We start from the raw sequence: 19400 nt of genomic DNA, 5'->3' as shown, positions 1-19400 counted from the left end.
CCAAAGCTTGCAGAATTACAATGAAAACTAAAGAACCTAAGACAGTGTTTCACACACAGAATATCAGAATTGATGCTTACACATGTGGAGGCTGTGTTTGTTTACGCAAATTCTCTTCTCTGAAAAATTACCTTGATATTTGATGTATAGTTGGTGCCAGCGTATGCCTGAGAGCAGACCTCTGAATTCACACAATATTCTTTGATGTATCTTAATGTTATTTTTTTCCTGTCAGCAACGTGAAGCTGTGAGCCAGTTCATTGGCGAATGCAAGATCCTTTCATCTACTGATATCAGGCACTTTGCAACATCTCTCGTGGACAATTCTCTGCCATTGTTGAGGGCGGGCCCCAGTGACAGCAGCCTTGAGGGCACAGTGACAGAAATGGCCATTCACACTGCAGCCGTCCTTCTGTGCGGACAGAATAAAGTCTTGGGACCCCTGAAGAATCTGGCCTTCTCCCCAGCCGACATGGCGGTAAGAATAGGCTCCGATTCCACGGGCCTTCACCAGTACCCGCGCCGAGAGCTTGTCACTGTGGAGACCAAGCTGCAGCCGTGGGCACTCTTGAGCATCTTTATCTCCTTGATTCTTGAGCACACAAGATAGTGGCAGACTTGCCTTGGCCTTTGTTATTTCACTGGGAGCTCTTCTGTTTTCTTCACAGATAGCTTCAGAAGTCAACTAGAAGGCACCGCTCTCCTTGTTCCTCTAGGCCTCCTGCTGAGCAGCCACACCATCCACATGCTCACTTATCCAGTGCTCTGTTTTCTTGTTTTTCAGAATGCTTTTCTCCCAACCATGCCTGAAGACTTGCTGGCTCAGGCTAGGAGATGGAAAGGTCTGGAGGGAGTCTCCTGGTACAGTAAGTGTTGGGGTCTCCTCTCAGCTTCACGGGGTGTCCGGATGCCACGAAGCATTGGGTTCGACTTGGGGCCCACCTGGTTTGTGCCTCAAGGTCCCAGATCATCTGTCTTCTACCCATGGTGTCTGAAGAATATGGGTGGCTTGAAGGAGCTGGCATTCCACTAGCTAGATGATCCAAACCATTGCATTTCCTAGTCGTATGGAAAAGACCCTCTGGGATGCACTTCTGTTCTCTGGAATACGCTATTTTGGGAGGCGGAGGGGACGGGGAGCACAGCAGAGACGCATTCACAGGCCTCTCACAAAACAAGTTTTTGACACAAAGATAGCTCTTCTGAAATACATGAAGTATAGCACTGGGAGACGGACTAATATAACCCCTGACACGTACCTTTTGCTGTTGCCTGAGTAAATGTTTTAAAACTAGTTTTCAAAGTTGTTATAACATACGCTCGCGACAAAAAACAGGATCAAAGAGAACTGAAGGGTCTAGAATTCTATCCACCTTGCTCCAGAAGTGCGCCTGCCACGGGCCTATCTTCTAATTTCTCTGTGCTTCGGACAATTAAACTCAGACATTTTTCACTGACAACATACACCTGTTGAGCTTCAGGCAGGTGTCATAGCACTTAACAGATCAGCTCCGGATCTGGTGGGTGCCCTGGACACCCATTCTCATATTTGGGTCAGGGCCAGAGAGTAGAGAATTAGCTTTCCCCTTTCAATGTGGGTGATTTGGTGAAACCTCATTAGCTAATGTGTGTCCTGTTCTCTTCACAGCTTGTCCCAATGGCCATCCTTGCTCCGTGGGAGAGGTGAGTCTTGGTATTTAAGATAGGGCGTGAGGGGTGGCATGCATGCCAGGGTGGGAGGAGCAGGATCGTGGGCGAGGAGAGTGAGGCTCTCGGCTTTCGAGGAGAGCACAGGCTCACTGTGGACTGCCCTGGGTGCTCTGAGCATGGCGGTGTCAATGGTGCTAAGGGTTTCTAGCTTGGGGCTTTTCGGCCTCCGCACTGTGGACAGCCTGTGGGATGTCTGGCAATATGCCTGACCTCGAGTCCCTGGAGGCCAGGAGCACTCCTCCTCCCAATGTCAGAGCTAAAGCCAGACACTGACAAAGGCGCCCTAGGAAAGAAAATTGCTACTGGTTGGGAACTGCTGCTAGCCATTCTTTCTAGCCACTGCAGCACGGGATCAGTGGCCCTGGTCTTGATAGAATGGCAAGGTGTGGCCTGGACCACAGGCTGCATGATTAGCCCATAGAGAAGGCTCGTCTAGACGTCAAAGGACGGGAAGAAGCGACTTGTAGATTGTGTGCCGTGGAGAGGAACGTGATTATTCCTGTCTGTATTCTCAAGCATCTAGCTCAGAGCCCTCCATAGTGTCTATACTTGCTGAGCAAGAGCCTGGTGGGTTGAGCCGATACACGGTAGTAATTCGTTAGTGTTACTTACTTACTTGGTTGAGACAGTGTCGGGCTCTCTTGCTGGAGTGCAGTGGCATGATCATAGCTCACTATAACATTGAACTCCTGGGCTCAAGTGATCCTCCTGCCTTGGCCTCCCAAAGTGTTGGGATTATGAGCCACTGTGCCCAGCCTGATATGTGTCATTTAATACAGTATATAAGAGACACGAAAGGAGAAAAACTGATATATACATTTCATTTTTCTGAGCTTCAATCACTTCCTTGTCCATGAAATGAGGAGACTGAAATAGATTCTATCCAGGCATGCTCCCAGCTCTGAAATTCTGTGACTGGTTTGTCTGTTGTCAGCTGTGATTCTCAGTATTCAGTAGCACAATATCCGATTTTGAAAAATGAGCCTCTGGAAGTAGATCATATGACTGGATTTTTTAAAATAAAAAAGTCCAAGCCAGGTGTGATAGCTTATACCTGTAATCCCAGCACTTCAGGAGGCTGAGGCAGGCAGATTGCTTGAGCCCAGGAGTTTCAGGCCAGCCTGGGAAACATGTTGAAACCCTGTCTCTACAAAACACACAAAGCATCAGCAGGGCACGGTGGTGCATGCGTGTGGTCCCAGCTACTTGGAGGGCTACGGTGGGGAGGACAGCTTGAGCCTGGGGAGGTCAAGGCTGCGGTGAGCCAGGATGGTGCCATTGCATTCCAGCCTGGATGACAGAGCAAGATAAATATATGAAAGTCCAAATGGACATAAGGAAGTCAGTTTGGAAGCTATTCTAGTGTTCTTGGTATTAGATCGTGAAGGGCTACAGGCCAGTGTGATAGATGGAAGAACTGAAAAAATGCTGAACATGAGAAAGGAAGGTTGAATTTTATGTACTTGCCTGTAAAGTGTCACCCTGGGAATAAAGCTTAAATTGTCTCATTAAAAAAAAAAAAAACCAGTTCAAATTTGCCCATGTACAACATTAGTGAGTACCTACCCTGTGCCCATGGGTTCTCTACCCACCTGAAATGCTGGAACAGACAATCTGAGGCCGCTCACATCCTCCAGCGATAAGGGGGTGTCATTTGCAGGACAGCATTTGTACATAAAATGGTACTGTCTCCAGAAGTGATTCTGAGTGGCCTCTGTCTTCACTGTAGTGCGGCAGGCCGATGGAACAGAGCGTATGCATTGACTGTCGTGCACCGATTGGAGGCGTTAACCACAGACCTCAGGACGGCTTTAAAATGGTCAGGTATGTGCGCCGGGGTTGTACTTCCTAATTATCAAACCTTGGGGTGTCAGGCTGTTTTTCTTCCAGCTGATAAAGTGATACTCAAGATAGTACTAATCTGGACCTGTGTCAGGCTGAATAGCAATGCCGAAGGCCCACGAGTCACACAGCAGGGAGGTATCGGACCTGTTGTTGGCTCACTGGGCCCTGAAATGCAAAGCAGACTACACTTTAATACTCGTTAATATTAACACAGGTGTCTTCCTTTTGGGCCTTGGGTGCACCCTCTATAGAAATATGCGGTGGTGTTTTTTTTTGTTTTTTTGTTTTTTTTTTTTTGAGAAAAAAGAAGGAGACATAGTCTTATCAAATGCCAGACTTCAGATAGAAACCTGACCCCACACTGAGATGAGCGCGGTTCTAAGTGCTGCTTTCAGAGAGGAGTGGGACCTGCACAGTCCTCACGTTCCGACTGTCCCACTGCCGTCACCGCTGCACATATTTTCATGTTATCTCCAGAACCTAGCCCAGTGTCCTCCAACCTCTCGTTTTTGCCACTGAGAGTATCTACCACACTGTACCTCCCATCTGCCAGACTCTGGATCTCAGTTGTTCCTTTGGGAAAATGAGAACAACATGGACACCCATGGGATACCAACTGTCCCAAACTCTAGCTGTTCTTAGCCCAGCTGCTCCTCGCCCAACAGACTTCAGTGGAAAAGATGGGTCCAGGCCTGCGTCCTAACACCCTGCCCCAGGATCGGTATCAACAGGGCACAGCGCAGCCACTTTACGCTGAGAATGCAGTGGGGTCTAGTCCGCCAGAAAGGCCAGTCTGTCACGAGAGACTCTTAGGAACATGGCCTGGGCTTAGTGGAACAAGAAGTTCTTTGGACGTAGCTGTCTTCTCGGCCATGAGCCTCAGTCCAAGCGCTGAGAATGTGCAGTGTGCCCAAGCGGCCGGCCTCAGCCTTTACCCTGTGTTCTCTTGTTCTTTCCAGCAACAACGAAGACAGAACGCAGACTGGCCACGTGCTAGGCAACCCACAGCAGAGAGACCTGGTGGTGACGTGTGACCGAGAGCTGCCCCCACTGGTCTTCATACTTATCCGGCTACTTACTCACTTGGCTCTGCTTCTGGGAGCTGCCCAGAGTCCCCAGGTATAGCCCGGTCCTGCCAAACAATGCGTTGAGCTACTCTAGGAAGAACCTGCTTTCCCCTCTTCCCAGGGAGTCCTAGCTGCTGCATTCTGAAGATAATTAGTCTGTAAAGTTATATGAAGGTTACACATCCTCATGCCCTGTGGCATAGGAGGGTATGGGGAAGTACTCACCAGATATAAAATCCACTTCTGATCAACAACTGTGTCTTTGGTCCACATCAGGGAGTAGAGATGCTGACATCTGCGTTATTTTACCTGTGTCTTCGTTGTGGTTCTAGGGAAGAAACACAGAGCATGCTGCATTCTTCTAAGATAATACTAACCAAGAGGGCAAAAAGTACAGGCTCTGAGGATTCTCTCTCTCACTCTAATAACAGAAAAGCCAGCAGCTGTTCCGCTTGCTCGCCTTCCTCTCACCTGTTGGAATCGTGCTTGGATCACTCCACAGCTTTCATCTTAGAGACCTCCTTCCACCTCAGTGCTGGCGCTCCACTCCCAACAGCCTCTACCAGGCTCCCCATCTCATCTACAAACCAGATCCCAAATCCCACTGAGCGCTCTGTTCTGTTGCCCCCATAGGCTCTGATGAACATCATTAAGCCTCCAGTGAGGGATCCACAAGGCTTTCTGCAGCAGCACATCCTGAAGGACTTGGAGCAGTTGACCAAGATACTGAGACACAGTGCTGATGAGACCACCAGTGTAGTCCACCTCGTCCTGCGCGGGCTTCTCCAAGAGCGGAACCAGCTCTCTGGCAAGAGTGAGGAAAGGGGCAGGGGCTGGGCGGGGATCACGTGGCACAACTGCAGTGAAAGCGGCTCGCTGTCTTTGGACCACCCCACACGTGGCCAGTCCGAGCTCTGTCCGTGCTATGGCTGGAAAGAATGAGAGAACACACAGAGAAAACCGTGTCTAGGGAAGGCAGTGCCTGGAGCTGGGAAGAGGGAGCACGTTGCTTGCCCAGAGGATGTTAGGAGCTGCTCTGTTCTCTCTATTCACCTCTGCCTGGCTAAGACCCGCAGTACTCAGGTGCACCTGCACAGAAATGGTCCGCGTGCATATATGGGAGTCTTTTCAGTTCCAACGTCAGCCCCACAGGTCATTCCCTACCATGCTGGGAGTGCGTATCGCCCCCATAGGTAGTGTGTGTCAAAGACACGTCACCATTGCAGCTCCTGCTTTCCCAAACACATCGCAGTTGTGTGCTGATGTATTAAATGTTTATATGTCCAGTTATGTAAAAAAAAAAAAAAAGCAGGCTATAAAATATTGTATTCACTGAGCTAATTTTAAAAAATTTTAAATCCATACAGAAAGAAAAGGTCTGTAAAACAACTTAGTAAAATGGTTATCCATGAGTGGCAGAATTAAAAGTGATTTGCTAATCTGCAAAAACCACAATTACTATTGTGAGGACAATGTTATTTAAAGTAATAACAACAGCAATGAAAAGTCCTGCCCGTGGTAAGAAAATCTGCTCCCACCTCAGATACTTCTTTGCCTGAAACCCGCATTCGTATTTATTTTCCATTTTGAACAATCTGATTTGACTTTAAGCCTCTTATTCTGGTGGGATTTCAATGAGTGTGCACACCCACAGTCACACTGAAGAAATGACAGAATCCTGGAGGCAGGCGGACAGTCTGTTCCTGCAGCACTCTGCATCTGTGTGGCCCGCCTCAGGCTTGGGTGGCAGCAGCTGAGTTGGCTGGTGACGGCCCGGCCCGTTACTACGTCCTGGGCTTTGAAGCTTAGGTTCTGTTCCTTCAGTACTTTTTTCAAAATAGTTCTAAGATTACAATTATGTAAGGTAGAGGGAATTTTTAGAGATTGACATTATCTTAAAGACCATTCAGGTGATGGCGGCAGAACTATTTCAAAATACTTAGATTAATTTAGAAAACTATTGCTTCAAAGGGAGCGTTATTTCCATTAAACACTTACTTAGTGTTTAATATACACAGACTGCTGTGTTCTTTGTGCCCTGGGCAACCTACACATTTTGGGGTTTTTTTGTAGGACTTTTAAATTTTGACACAAGACTGTCAACTAAAGAAATGAGGAACAACTGGGAAAAGGACATTGCGGCTGTGATTTCGCCTGAATTGGAGGTAAGCAGTGAGTGGCGGCTGTGTTGCTCCCCTGCCCAGAAAGGAAGCCTCCCGGCGTCTGCTGCCCTTCGTAGCGGTGCCAGCAGGAGCCTGTGGCTGAGCCCGACTCCGATGCTCTGCACCTCGAGTCACCCCATCCTCCTCCTGTCCCCAAGTGCTCTTCCCTCCTGCAGCTGCTCATGAGTTAGTCCGAGGAATTACTGGGAATCCAAGTGCAGGCAGTATTTTTCTCTCCATTACTTTTTACAGCAGAGTGTAATGTACGAGGCAGAGAAACAAACTATCACGTAGATACCCACTAAAAATGAGCCGACAATCATAGACGAATTGCTCACCTAGCAGTCACAATACTACTAAGAGTAATACAGGTCTCTGAATCTCATTCTGTTTGGGGAGACATAAATCTATAAACAACACAGAAATTAGAATAAAAGATCAAAGGGAATGCCTGATGACACACTCAGAGCAGGGGACAAACTCCCTAGTATGCAGATACCCACTGGTGGAGTGACTGGGTGTTCCAATCTGTTTGTGGCAATACCTCACTTCCAGAATTGTTTCATCTTCTCCATCCAGCATCTAGATAAAACCCTTCCCGCCGTTAATATTCAGATCAGCCAAGATAAGCGTATCAGCTCTAACCCTGTAGCCAAAATAATATATGGTGACCCAGTGACCTTCCTGCCCCACCTGCCCCGGAAAAGTGTGGTCCATTGCTCTAAGATTTGGAGCTGCAGGAAGAGAATTACAGTTGAGCACCTCCAGCACATCGTGGAACAGAAAAATGGCAAAGAAAGAGTGCCCGTCCTCTGGCACTTCCTGCAGAAGGTACGTCTGGCTCACCCTGGCTGCCTCCCTTTTTCGGTGCAGAGTTCCCCAGTAGACCTGAAGGCCCTGGGCTTTTATGTAGTATAATTATTCCTAAAGACGAGACGTCTTCACCAGACTATTTCAGTGCTTTGATTTTAAATAAAATGTCTATAGCAGAAGACTCAGGGACAGAGATCTTCATTCATATCAAACCGTACGATCGCCTGAAGTGTCAAGTCACAGACGAAATACACACCCAGGTTGGGATTAGCCGTGGCCTGTGGGGAAGCTGGAGGTCAGGAGAAGGCCTCCGTCATCACTCAGCCAGACAGAAAAGGAGGCAGCTCTTTCCCAGCCGCCGTTCCTCTGTCTGCAGTGCTGGAGCATGGGCAGATCAAACCTAACTCCTCCCTGTGCCTAGGCATTGAGGTATAGGCGGAAGATGCGAGCGAGTGGCTGTGCGCTGACAGTGGTGGGGTACTGGGGAGCCATCAAGTGGACTGATCATGTCTGTTGGAATTAGAAACACACACTTTTTGGCTGGGCGCGGTGGCTCATGCCTATAATCCCAGCACTTTGGGAGGCCGAGACGGGTGGATCACGAGGCCAAGAGATCCAGACCAACCTGGCCAACATGGAGAAACCCCATCTCTATAAAAAATACAAAAGAATTAGCTGGGCGTGGTGGCACACGCCTGTAGTCTCAGCTGGTTGGGAGGCTGAGGCAGGCGAATCTCTTGGACCCGGGAGGCAGAGGCTGCAGTGAGCTGAGACTGTGCCACGGCACTCCAGCCTGGCAATAGAGAAGGCAGGCAGGCAGGCAGGAAGGAAGGGAGAGAGAAGGAAGGAGGGAAGGAAGGCAGGGAGGCACACTTTTCTAACTTTCATCCATTTGTACTTTCATTTTCTATGACAGATTTTCTAATCATTTCTCTCCATGAACTAGTATTTGCTGTCTGGCAGGGCAGAAGATGATTGGAAGTTTGTATTGGTCAGTTAGGAAATATTAGTCCTTCCAATGACAGGAAGGACTTCCTCTCAATGCTGTGCTGTCTCTGAGGTGGTTTCATTATATCGAAGATGTTTAGATCCTGGGTCTTCAGAAGGACACCCAGGAATAACGCCAGCCCTCGCTGCCTAAGCTCTGGGTCTCTTCTCAGCAGCTTCTCTCCACACCCAGCCAGTCACATGGGCCCAGGGGCACATTTCCTTCATCAGCCTTTGGTGCACGTGGCTGATGTACCATCTCCACAGAGGCCGGGTTCCGCTTTCTCCGTTATCCATTTCTAACATGTTGCACCGTCAGTAGACTTGCAGGAAGAGCAGGAGGGCCCTTTTTCCATTTTCAAGCTCCATGCCATGTCACAGAAAATGACACTGACCAGATTAAGCTAGAAATACAAGTCTCCCCGCCAGCCTCAAAGTCTATATCCCCAGTAACATGTTTTAGGTAAATAAAAAGTGTTACCAGGTGGTCTTCCCTTCTCCAGGAAGCAGAGCTGAGGCTGGTGAAGTTCCTGCCTGAGATTTTGGCCCTGCAAAGGGGGCTGGTGAAGCGGTTCCAGAACGTCCCGCAGGCTGAATACCGCTCCATCAGAGGCTTCATCAGCAGCCACAGTTCAGGTGTGGCTCTGCTCTGACGAGACCAGGACTGTCCTGCATTTGGTGGTTTGAAAGGATCACTGCAGAGGGGGGCGGGGGGGGGAGGAAAGGAGGGGCTGATGGGCACTCTACAGCCTAAGCCCTTAGCGTGAGATGAAGGGTACTTGAACCCCAAAAACATCAGAAGCTTTTGCTGCAGCTGAAAAGCACCTCCCTCTCTAGCTCCGCAAACTCGGCTCAGTGCTTCAAACAGCACCTCAGACATGCTCAACTGCACAGAGCAGCAAAGATGGGCTCCTGGCAGAACATGTGACAAGGGTGGTGTGGCCCCAGCAGGGGGGTTGCTATCACAGGGCTCTTACAAAGTGTTCTATTCAACAGATGGGTTAAGGCAGCTACTGCAGAACAGAATCACCATCTTTCTGTCGACATGGAACAAACTGAGAAGATCACTTGAGACAAACGGTTAGTGTCCTGTCCCCGTCACTAAGCATTCCAGGAGAGCCTGGTCTGAAAGCTTTTCCCATCAGCCTGACTCGGCCCATCCTGTGAACACAGCACTGTGTTAATGCTTAACTAGTGACTCTTGATGGCGGTGTCTGGGATGAGGAAAATAAACCCTCAGTCCTCTTCAGTCCCTAAATGGCTTGAACAAGAGAGCTGAGAAACTGAGCATTTGAAACTCATCAGCATACGAGATGGCGCAGAACCCAGACCCAGCTCCCGGCTCTGTGTGGAGCTGATGGCTTCTGCACCCTCCTCTCCACGCCTAGATTCTATGAGGAGTTGAACTCCTCTCTGCTTAAGAATGACCCTGTTGTTTAAAGGTGAGATCAGCCTACCTCAAGAGTACTGCAGCACGGACTTGGATCTGGACACTGATTTTGAGATCCTCCTGCCACGTCGACGGGGCCTGGGTCTCTGTGCTACCGCTCTCGTCAGCTACTTGATTCGCCTACACAATGAAATCATCTACGCGGTGGAAAAATTCTCCAAGGAAAACAGCAGGTGTGTGCATGAGCTAACAGGAAGTGGTGCCTGGTCGGCCCGGGGTCCCCAGCCCAGTGGGGCAGACAGAAGCAAGCCTCAGCCCCTTCCCTAACAGACACTCCTTCAGCCGCCCTCACAAACCAGCGACCACCCCACACCTGGGTATGGTATTCACCTGCTCCAGCTGTGAGAAATCACACAGGAGCCAGCTCCTTGCAACCTGGAGCCCTCAGCCCACGCGCCCAGCCTGGAGGCTGGCCTGGACGCCGAGCGCTGTCTTTCTGCCCCTCAGCTATTCCGTGGATGCCTCTGAGGTCACTGACCTGCACGTCATGAGCTATGAAGTGGAGCAGGACCTGATCCCGCTGATTCTCTCCAACTGCCAGTACCAGGTGGAGCAGGGCAGGCAGACCCTGCAGGAGTTCGACCTGGAGAAGATTCAGCGGCAGATCATCAGCCGCTTCCTCCAGGGCAAGCCCTGGCTGAGCCTCAAGGTAGGGCTGACTCCACCACTACTGCTGGTCTGGTCGGTGTGTCTGCTAGAACAGCAGCCCTTGGAGTGTCTCTTGTGAGAGGGAGAAGCGCCTCACCCCACAGTATCTGCATCCCCACCCTGACGCCCACACAACCTCTGTGTGTCATGGAGCCGATCTGTTCCTGCTCTCCTGAGCCCCCTCCTGCAGAGCCATCTGCACCTCGGTCCCCCAAGGGACTGTTGAGCTCTTTTTTTCTGAAACAGGGTCTCACTGTTTCCTAGGCTGCAGTGCGGTGGTGCCATCTCGGCTCACTGCACCCTCCCTCCACCTCTGGGCTCAAGCCATCTTCCCGCCTCAGCTTCCCAAGCTGAGACCACAGGTGTGCACCATGACACCTAGCTAATTTTTGTATTTTTTGGTAGAGATGGGGCTTCACCACATTGCCCAGCTGGTCTTGAACTCTTGGGCTCACCACATTGCCCAGCTGGTCTTGAACTCTTGGGCTCAAGGGATCCGCCTGCCTTGGCCTCCTAAACTGCTGGGATTACAGGCGTGAGCCACCCACCGCACCTGGCTTACTGTGGAGGTCTCAATGGCCTCGTCATCTAGGTTTTTCTACCACAGTTAATGGCACTGCCACCCCCACAGCCCCTCTTCCTTCAGCCTCCTCAGAGAACCTGCCCGCAGGCGCCACTAGCTGTGCCTTCTGGGTCCTCATCTGACTGCCAGAGCCCACTCGAGTTAAAAGCATCTGTCCGTAACCTGGACTGTTGGCAGTTCCTAACTGGTCCCCACCTCCAGGTTCTTCAGTCCACAGCCTAAAACCCACATCTGGCTTTCTTCACACTGTGCTGACGGCCCTGCCTGGCCTCCCTGCACATGGGATAAAGCCGACACTGTGGTCCAGCATGGGAGGCCCTGTAGCCTGGCCCAGCCCTGCCTCCAGCCCGAGCCACCTCCCTACCCTGCCTCCCATGATCTCACGCACGGGAGCTGCAGCGGGCACTTGTTCCTTCCAGCTGCAGTCAAATCTACTGGACCTATGTACATCTATCCCCGCACCACCCGCAAGTGGGCCCAGAACTGAGAGCCCACAGCTGTTTATAATTCCGCCTCGCTTCCCTGTCCACCGGCAGAGTGACTGCCTGTGCCCGGTCTGTGCCTTCAGTGGCTGAATACATGAATGAGCCATACACAGATACCTGTTGCCCTCGCACCTCCTGTGGCGAACCAGGCCACGATGACATGACAATATCTTGTCCTGTAACTGGCCGTGGGGGCTCAGCTGGATTCCCTATTGTGCTGTTTCTGTAAACAGTGGGTTAATGACAGGGAGGGGCGCTCTCTGCCAAGGGATACACTGGGCAGCTTGGCACTATACTGGAATTCTGGCTGAAGATTCTGTTTGTCATCTGATGGAAACGTCCACGATGGATTTAGTTTTTAAAAATGTTTTTCTTTCTCAATTTAGGGAATACCCACCCTGGTATACAGACACGACTGGAACTACGAAAATCTCTTTATGGACATCAAGAACAAAATGCCACAGGTGGTCCCCATAACCCTTCTCCTTGGCACGGGGCTTTTTGCCTTCTGACAACACGTGTTGTCATCCATGTTAGGCCCACTCTAGCTTGCCCTGGGTGTTTGCTGTGAGCTGCAGTTTCTATGGCCTCCCTGAGGACCCCAGGGGGCTCCCTAAGAGCCCAGTGCTCTTTGCAGAGGGCAAGCAAGACAGCAAGTCAGCAAGATTTCTTGTAGAGTAAAAGCAGATTGACATCTTATGGGTTCAATGCTTAGGAATGATGTCATGGCCATGCATGCTGAGGCAGAAAGGCCACGGAACCAATCTGTTCCTGCTCTCTGCATGCTGATATTGGTGGCAGATCTGTGTGTCATGGAGCCCATCTGTGCCTGCTCTCTGCATGCTGGTATTGGTGGCAGACCTGTGTGTGTCCCACGGTCTCCAGGGTGGTTTGAGGATTCACCGCCCTTGTATCTATTTCTATGGAAAGTCTGGACAACTGCCTGCATAGTGCGCCCAAGTGTCAACTGTTACTTTTACAGTTGACCCCACCTGTGGCTTGGGCAGCGAAGGGGCTCAGCCCTCTTACCAGGTGGTGAGAAACAGGAAGCCAGCCACAGAGGTCCCTCTCCTGCTTTTCCTTTCCTAGACCTCCCTCCCCAGCTCAACCCTCAGTGCCATCAGTGGACAGCTGCAGTCCTACAGCGATGCCTGTGAAGCGCTGTCTGTCATAGAAGTCACTCTGGGGTTCCTGAGCACAGCAGGCGGGGATCCAAACATGCACCTGAATGTGTATATTCAAGACATGCTGCGGATGGGCGACCAGACAGCGCAGGTGTTACAGGTGGGTCACACGAAGGCGCTCTCCAAGGAAATCAGCACAGCCCTTCATCCTAGTCTCCCTGCTTCCTGCTGTGATAGGACATTCAGGGAGTGCCACTCCAGGCTGCCTGAAAAGGATGGGGAGATGAGAACAACCGCTCACCCGGTCAGTCCACTGTAAACACACAGGGGACAGCAGAGACACACTCGCTAGAAATGCCGGCAGTCTAGACAGGGCCCAAATGTGGCTGAGCACAAGCCCCCTGCTAACCGCATGATGTGACTGGACTCCGAGGTGCTGTAGGCGAGAACTGGCGGACAGGACAGGGCCTTCCTGAGGAGGGAAATAACATGAGTACAGATGGAGTGAAAAGAAGAATGCCCGTGTGGAGAGCACTCAGGTGACACCTCAGCCCCCACTCAGGAATTCTGTTCCTCCTGCAGGCCCTAAACAGATGCCAGTTAAAACACTCCATTGCCCTCTGGCAGTTTCTGTCTGCTCATAAGTCTGAACAGTTGCTGCGACTGCAAAAGGTGAGTTGGGTCCGTTCCTCTCCGCCGGACAGAGGGACTGACTGCGCTGCTTTCTCCCCGCAGGCTTTGATGTGTCATTTGGTCTTCCATCGTTTTAGGAGCCATTCGGGGAAATCAGTTCGAGGTACAAAGCAGATCTGAGCCCGGAAGATGCTAAGCTCCTCGGCACATTCCTGAATCAGACTGGCCTAGACGCTTTCCTCCTAGAGCTGCATGAAATGATAGTCTTGAAACTAAAGAACCCCCAAACCCAGGGGAGCTTCAACCCTGAGTGGAGGTATGGATTCACACACCTGTTGGGCAGGGCAGACACAGAACATTCTGCTGTTTTTCCTATGATCTTCCACAGACACAAAAGTAGTTCTTTCTTATCACAGAATCCCATTTCCTGCTTTTTGTCATTACCAGGGCACCCAAGAACCAACTTTTTGGTTTTAATCTCTATTGGGTGTTTTTTTTTGTTGTTTTGTTTTTGAGACAAGAGTCTTGCTGTCACTCAGGCTAGAGTACAGTGGAGCAATCTCAACTCACTGCAACCTCTGCCTCCTGGGTTCAAGTGATTCTTATGCCACAGCCTCCCAAGTAGCTGGGACTACAGGCATGTACCACCATATCTGGCTAATTTTTGTATTTTTTGTAGAGATGGAGTTTTGCTGTGTTGGCCAGGCTGGTCTTGAACTCCTGACCTCAAGTGCTTCACCCGCTTCGGCCTCCTAAAGTGCTGAAATTACAGTGTCAGCCACTGTGCCTGGCCTAGGATTTCTGGTCTTAACATTTTGGTTCTGCTGACAACTGGAAAAAGTGACATAAGGGGACTGATTTGTCCCTTCTGTTATATGGGAGACTGGTATTTTTTGAGACAGGATCTCACTGTCACCCAGGCTGGATGGTAGTCCCAGGTCAGGAACTCAGTTGATTGACCTTAAACTGGTCAGGATTTCTGGTTCTCTTGAGACTGAGTCTTGCTCTGTTACCCAGGCTGGAGTGCTGTCGTGCAATCTTGGCTCGCTGTAGCCTCCACCTCCTGGCCTCCAGTGATCCTCTCACCTCAGCCTCCTGAATAGCTGGGACTACAGACATATACCACCATGCCCACCTAATTTTTGTATTTTTGCTAGAGACAGGGTTTCACCATGTTTTCCAGGCTGTTCTCCAACTCCTGATCTCCAATGATCCATCTGCCTCAGCCTCCCACCTGGTATTACACACGTGAGCCACTGGCTGAGGACAGTTTTCAATGCTCTTATTCTTTGATTTTTCAGCCTGAGAGACACTCTGGTAAGTTACATGGAAACTAAAGAAAGTGAAATTCTTCCTGAAATGGAATCTCAGTTCCCAGAAGAGATACTGCTTGCCAGTTGTGTCTCAGTGTGGAAAATAGCTGCTGTCCTGAAACGGGATCGACAAATGAGATAGAATTTCCTCAGCTGTCTTTGAGTAAGACTTGGGAGAGAAGGCTCCTCTCTCCTCGCCCCCAGCATGGACTTCATCAGTGACTGGTGCCTTTGCATTCAGAAGGAAAGCTGTCAGCATAGCACCAAATTCAAGACCAAGGCGTGCTACGTGAGCTGACAGCTTTCTGAAAGCCAAGCTGTTTCTGAACCATGCATATATATATTCTAAAACTTTCTCATCATAAGTACTGTTCATTAGGAGATGACAACGAAGATCAGATGAAATTGGAAATAAACCAGTTTACATCCCAGGAGGCAAGCAGCTCAGCCACACGCAGCAATGATCTGTGTCTGCAGCCCGCTTGCCTCTGGCACTACCCACCCCCCCCTTTTTTTCCTAAATCTGTGCTCAAAGAAGAGAATCTCCCTTTCTTCTTTCTTCCATGTCCTTAAATTCTGAGTACCGTACATATACTTCTGGGTTCCCAGGATGATGTGAAAAAGTGCCAGACTGTTTTTTGTCTTCTCACAAATACAAGAAAAATCAGGGCATTTTGTGAGTGCCTTAAGACTAAACTAACAAGATCTGACCCATACCCTCACAATGAGTCACTGTCAGATTTCAGAGGGTAAGAGCCAAAAGACTCATTGTGAAAAGCACCGGACTTGGGCCAGTGACACCATCAGGGCCTCAGTTTCCTCATGCATAAAATGAAGGGAGTGGATTAATGGCCAAAGATTCTTCTGATCCTAATATTTTAAAATTATGAGAGAAACCAGAAGACTGTAAACCTGGGTCCCAGGCCTGGTTCTGGGAGTTCCGTGGGGAGCTTTTATTTATCATTATGCCAAATAAACACGCAGACTCCATGTGCTCTCGAGTATATGAGTATCTAGTCCTTTCTGTGGTTCTCAGCCAAGGCATACAAACTAAGACTCAGAGCGTACAAAACCAGCTACGTTTCCAAGGGAGGGAAAAGAACACAGGCCCCAAGCCGGGATCTCGTGCTGCCTTTCTCACTCAAGCGTTGCCTTCTTTCTTTCTAAAATCTGCTTTGACACTTAACAACCTCTTTGGACTAATTTCTCTTCCTAGACAGCTCAGCACAGCTTTTGACAAGTTAGAGGCAGTATCCTTAACATACATTCTAAATAAGGTAACGACTCAATCAACTTGAAATTGGGCCCAAGGAGTGAAAGCTACAAAAATACAAAATGCTTGTCTACAACTCAGCCACGCACATCTTGGGCAGCACATGCAGGAGGCCTGGAAGGAGCTGTGCTCCGTTCTCCGGTGATGTCGCCGTCATGGTGTCTGATGAAGGGAAGAGTGACCCCAACTGCGGGCAGTGGCTTGTTCCACACAGTCATCCACGATTGTTTCTCCTCCTGGACTAAGCAGAGCTGCTTGCCACGGAGATCTGCATTCCCACCGCCCAGCGATAGGTGTGGGGGCCGGGGGCGGGCTTGTGGAAGTCTTCAGCTTGCATCCGGAGCTCCTTTGCTACCTCCGAGCTGGCCATCAGGTGGCAGCTCACACCCATGGATTCTCATGTGCCACACCTTGGCACCTGGGAGTTGGGTGTCAGTCCTTCTGTGAAGGCCTTTGTTTTCCCTTTGGCCTGGGAATTTTTCCCATTTTTGTGAAGGGTTTTTAATTATTTCATTTTGTATGCTGTGCTCAAAGCCTTAGCTGTCATTATCTTGCATTATCTTGTTTGTATAGAAATATATGCCTAGCACAGGCAAAAGTGAATTTTACTTGTTATACCTGTCTTAATAAATTGGAGTTTTGCTGCTAAAGAACCTTTCCCTTTGAGGCAGAGCTTCTATTTAAGGCACACAGACATCAACTAGGCTTTTGGGAATCGTTTCTGTGGTTTGTGGAAAGGCCCTCGCAGGTGTCCGTGAGGTGGTATGTTCAGACAGAAAACATGCTGTGCTTTCACATGCGAGATGGGAAACGTCCTCTGGACAAAACGACAGCAGGCCTTCGAGTCCACGGTGGACTTTCGTGCCAGGCCCTCTAGCTGATCTGAGGCTTAAAAGCTGACGGCCAGCCTCAGAGTGGAGCCCCCGTGCCCTGCCTAAAATGATGACACTGGAAACAGCAGGGCTGTAGCTGACAAGGAGTTGAGGTGGAGCTAACCCTATCAGCGAGTCCACTTTTTGGGTGAGATAAACAGTGAGCCTTCCAGGAGCCCAATTACACTTGAGTGCTGAAAGTGCCACTTTAGGGGTGAAATTGCATTTCTCTTCCAAAAAGGAAGGGCTCTTCTGGGTGAGAAACCTGTGGTCTGGAACCACAGCTAGAAGAGGCGTGCTGGCCTGCACAGGAAGACTCGCTGTGTCTGCCCTGTGCCAGCCTCGCCTCCCCCTGCAGTTCCTGTTTCAGCTGTGGATGCCTCCTCACCAATCCTGACCTTCCCCCTCTAGCCTTTATCCATCCTCACACCATTTCCCTGGACAGCTCAGGGCTGTGGAGTTCGTGCCTTCAGCCTTACCTTGGTGGTGACTGAACTGAAAATCTCTGTAACTGCTCATTATCTCCTTTTCTTCAAGACCTCACTGTGAAAAAATTAGTCGAGTGTGCGCACCTGTAATCCCAGCTACTCGGGTGGCTGTGGTGTGAGGATTGCTTGAGCCTGGGAGCTTGAGGCTGCAGTGAGCTGTGAGCGCACCACTGCACTCCAGCCTGGGTGACAGAGACAGACCTGTCTCAAAAAAATAAAATAAGGACCTTACGTGTGTGTAAATTATTTGCCTTTCGTTAATGGTTATAAGACTGTCATTTGTTAACTGAGATGACCATGAGCTATTTCAGTCATTCCTATATGTTCAGGCAATTCCAATTTAGAAACAAACTTCCAGTGCTAAATAATTATTGGGAGGAAAATGTCGGCTCAAAGGGCCAAGTAGGTAAAGCTGCCCAAGTCTATCCGTGCACATAAGCACAACCTGGGCCCATACGGGCGAGTGTTAGAGGCCGGAGGAGGGTCCCCGGGTGCAGCGAGTGCTGCATTAAAGTGTTGAAGGAAAACATCTCTGATTTAATACAGTCCGTGTGGCGTGTAATGAGGCTGCAGAACTGGGGAGGTGGCCAGAGAAAACCCGAGCCTCGAGCTGAGTAACAATCCAAGCCATGATTAGCATTTATATTGCATTATGCACTATTCTGATCCCATCACGTTCATTAATTAAGCTCAGCCATTACGAATCCCGTTTCCAGCTAGAAAAACCACCACCAGGAAAGTGCATTTTCCCCAAGAGAACAAATTTGGTCAAAACGACACCTAATGACCCTCTCTGCAGGATATGCTGGGGATAACCCTTTGGAGGAGGTGGGGGTGTATGGGAAAGCAACCTGGGCCCAAAGCAGAGGGATGTTAGAGAGGAGGAGGGGCCCTGGGCCCAGCAGGTGCTCCACCAGGCTGCCTTCAGCTCTGCTGCGCTTACCCTCACACCTAAACTTACTCAAGGGTCCTACCTTCCCCAGTATTCCTTCACGATCACTACCACCTGTGCCCTGAAGCGCAACAGAACCTCAACACAGGAGACAGCTACTTCCTCAGAACCCACGAGCTTTGCCCCATCCCCACGGACCCAGGAGTGACTCCTAATTACCAAATCCAAGGGCTCCTTCGCCTTGGCCTCTCTGGAACCCAACAAAGCCGACACAGCCCAGACCCGCCTGTGAGTCCTAGCTCTCCCATTTGCCAGCTCTCTGGCTGTGGGCAAGCGGCTTGACCTAAGCTTCAGTTTCCTCATCTGTGAGGCAGACACCTGTCAGTGCTCTGATGGGAAAGAGGCCGGTGTCGGTCAGCAGCGGCGCACAGTGCACGGGGTGCAGTGGGCGACGGTCATTCGTTAAAAACTGACCCTGCTTTCAAAGTTAGTCTAAACTGTACCATTTTGTAAGCCCCCTGCCACGTTGCAGACTTTGGTAAAAGTCAAACATCCCAAGGCAGTCTGGGCCATGTGAAACAGCCTGCCTCTTACATTCTGCTGGGACAAGGTGCAAGGAACGCCACATTCCGCCGGAACCGCCTCATCCTGGGAACACGTTAGCTGCCTCTTCCGGGACAGCAAGCCAGGCTGCCCAGACCCTCCCGCCCGGGCACCCCAGCAGGTACTCGCCGGCGGGCCCTGGCATTGAGCTGCTCGCCCACCTCCACGGGCTTTTGCAATATACCTGTGTCACTGTAGAGCCGCCCACGCGCCCTTGCTGCAGCATTAACCCTCACCTTCCCTTTCAAAACCTAACACCCTTGACATTTATATTCAGACTCTAATATACATGATAGATACATACAATACACAAACACACGCCCTTCTGAATCCTCCCAGTAGAATATAAGGTCACGGGTTAAACGGCTACACTTCAGCGCTTCAAATACACCCACCTCCTTCCCAGCCCCGGACCTCAACGCAAAAGCTGACCCAGGCCCCGCCCCGCCCCC

The 19400-nt window shown here is 50.2% G+C and overlaps 1 protein-coding gene across 1 annotated transcript in view; it reads left to right on the top strand.

Annotated features, from left to right (window-relative positions):
• Positions 1-15824, top strand: part of RNF213 (ring finger protein 213) — a 115812-nt gene extending 99988 nt beyond the window's left edge. Inside the window, exons 49-65 of the mRNA XM_037737260.1 lie at positions 236-478; positions 785-866; positions 1649-1683; positions 3440-3534; positions 4515-4674; positions 5256-5436; positions 6696-6787; positions 7364-7615; positions 9088-9220; positions 9581-9664; positions 10027-10207; positions 10482-10683; positions 12137-12214; positions 12840-13034; positions 13457-13546; positions 13645-13823; positions 14809-15824. Coding sequence (XP_037593188.1) covers positions 236-478; positions 785-866; positions 1649-1683; positions 3440-3534; positions 4515-4674; positions 5256-5436; positions 6696-6787; positions 7364-7615; positions 9088-9220; positions 9581-9664; positions 10027-10207; positions 10482-10683; positions 12137-12214; positions 12840-13034; positions 13457-13546; positions 13645-13823; positions 14809-14962 — 2436 coding nt within the window. The 3' untranslated portion in view covers positions 14963-15824. The remainder of the gene's footprint in view (positions 1-235; positions 479-784; positions 867-1648; positions 1684-3439; positions 3535-4514; positions 4675-5255; positions 5437-6695; positions 6788-7363; positions 7616-9087; positions 9221-9580; positions 9665-10026; positions 10208-10481; positions 10684-12136; positions 12215-12839; positions 13035-13456; positions 13547-13644; positions 13824-14808) is intronic.
• The last annotated feature ends 3576 nt before the right edge of the window (positions 15825-19400 follow it).

The sequence above is a fragment of the Cebus imitator genome, unplaced genomic scaffold (genome assembly GCF_001604975.1).
Source record: "Cebus imitator isolate Cc_AM_T3 unplaced genomic scaffold, Cebus_imitator-1.0 Scaffold36, whole genome shotgun sequence".
Lineage (NCBI taxonomy): Eukaryota > Metazoa > Chordata > Mammalia > Primates > Cebidae > Cebus > Cebus imitator.
This window is presented reverse-complemented; position numbering and strand designations above follow the sequence as displayed.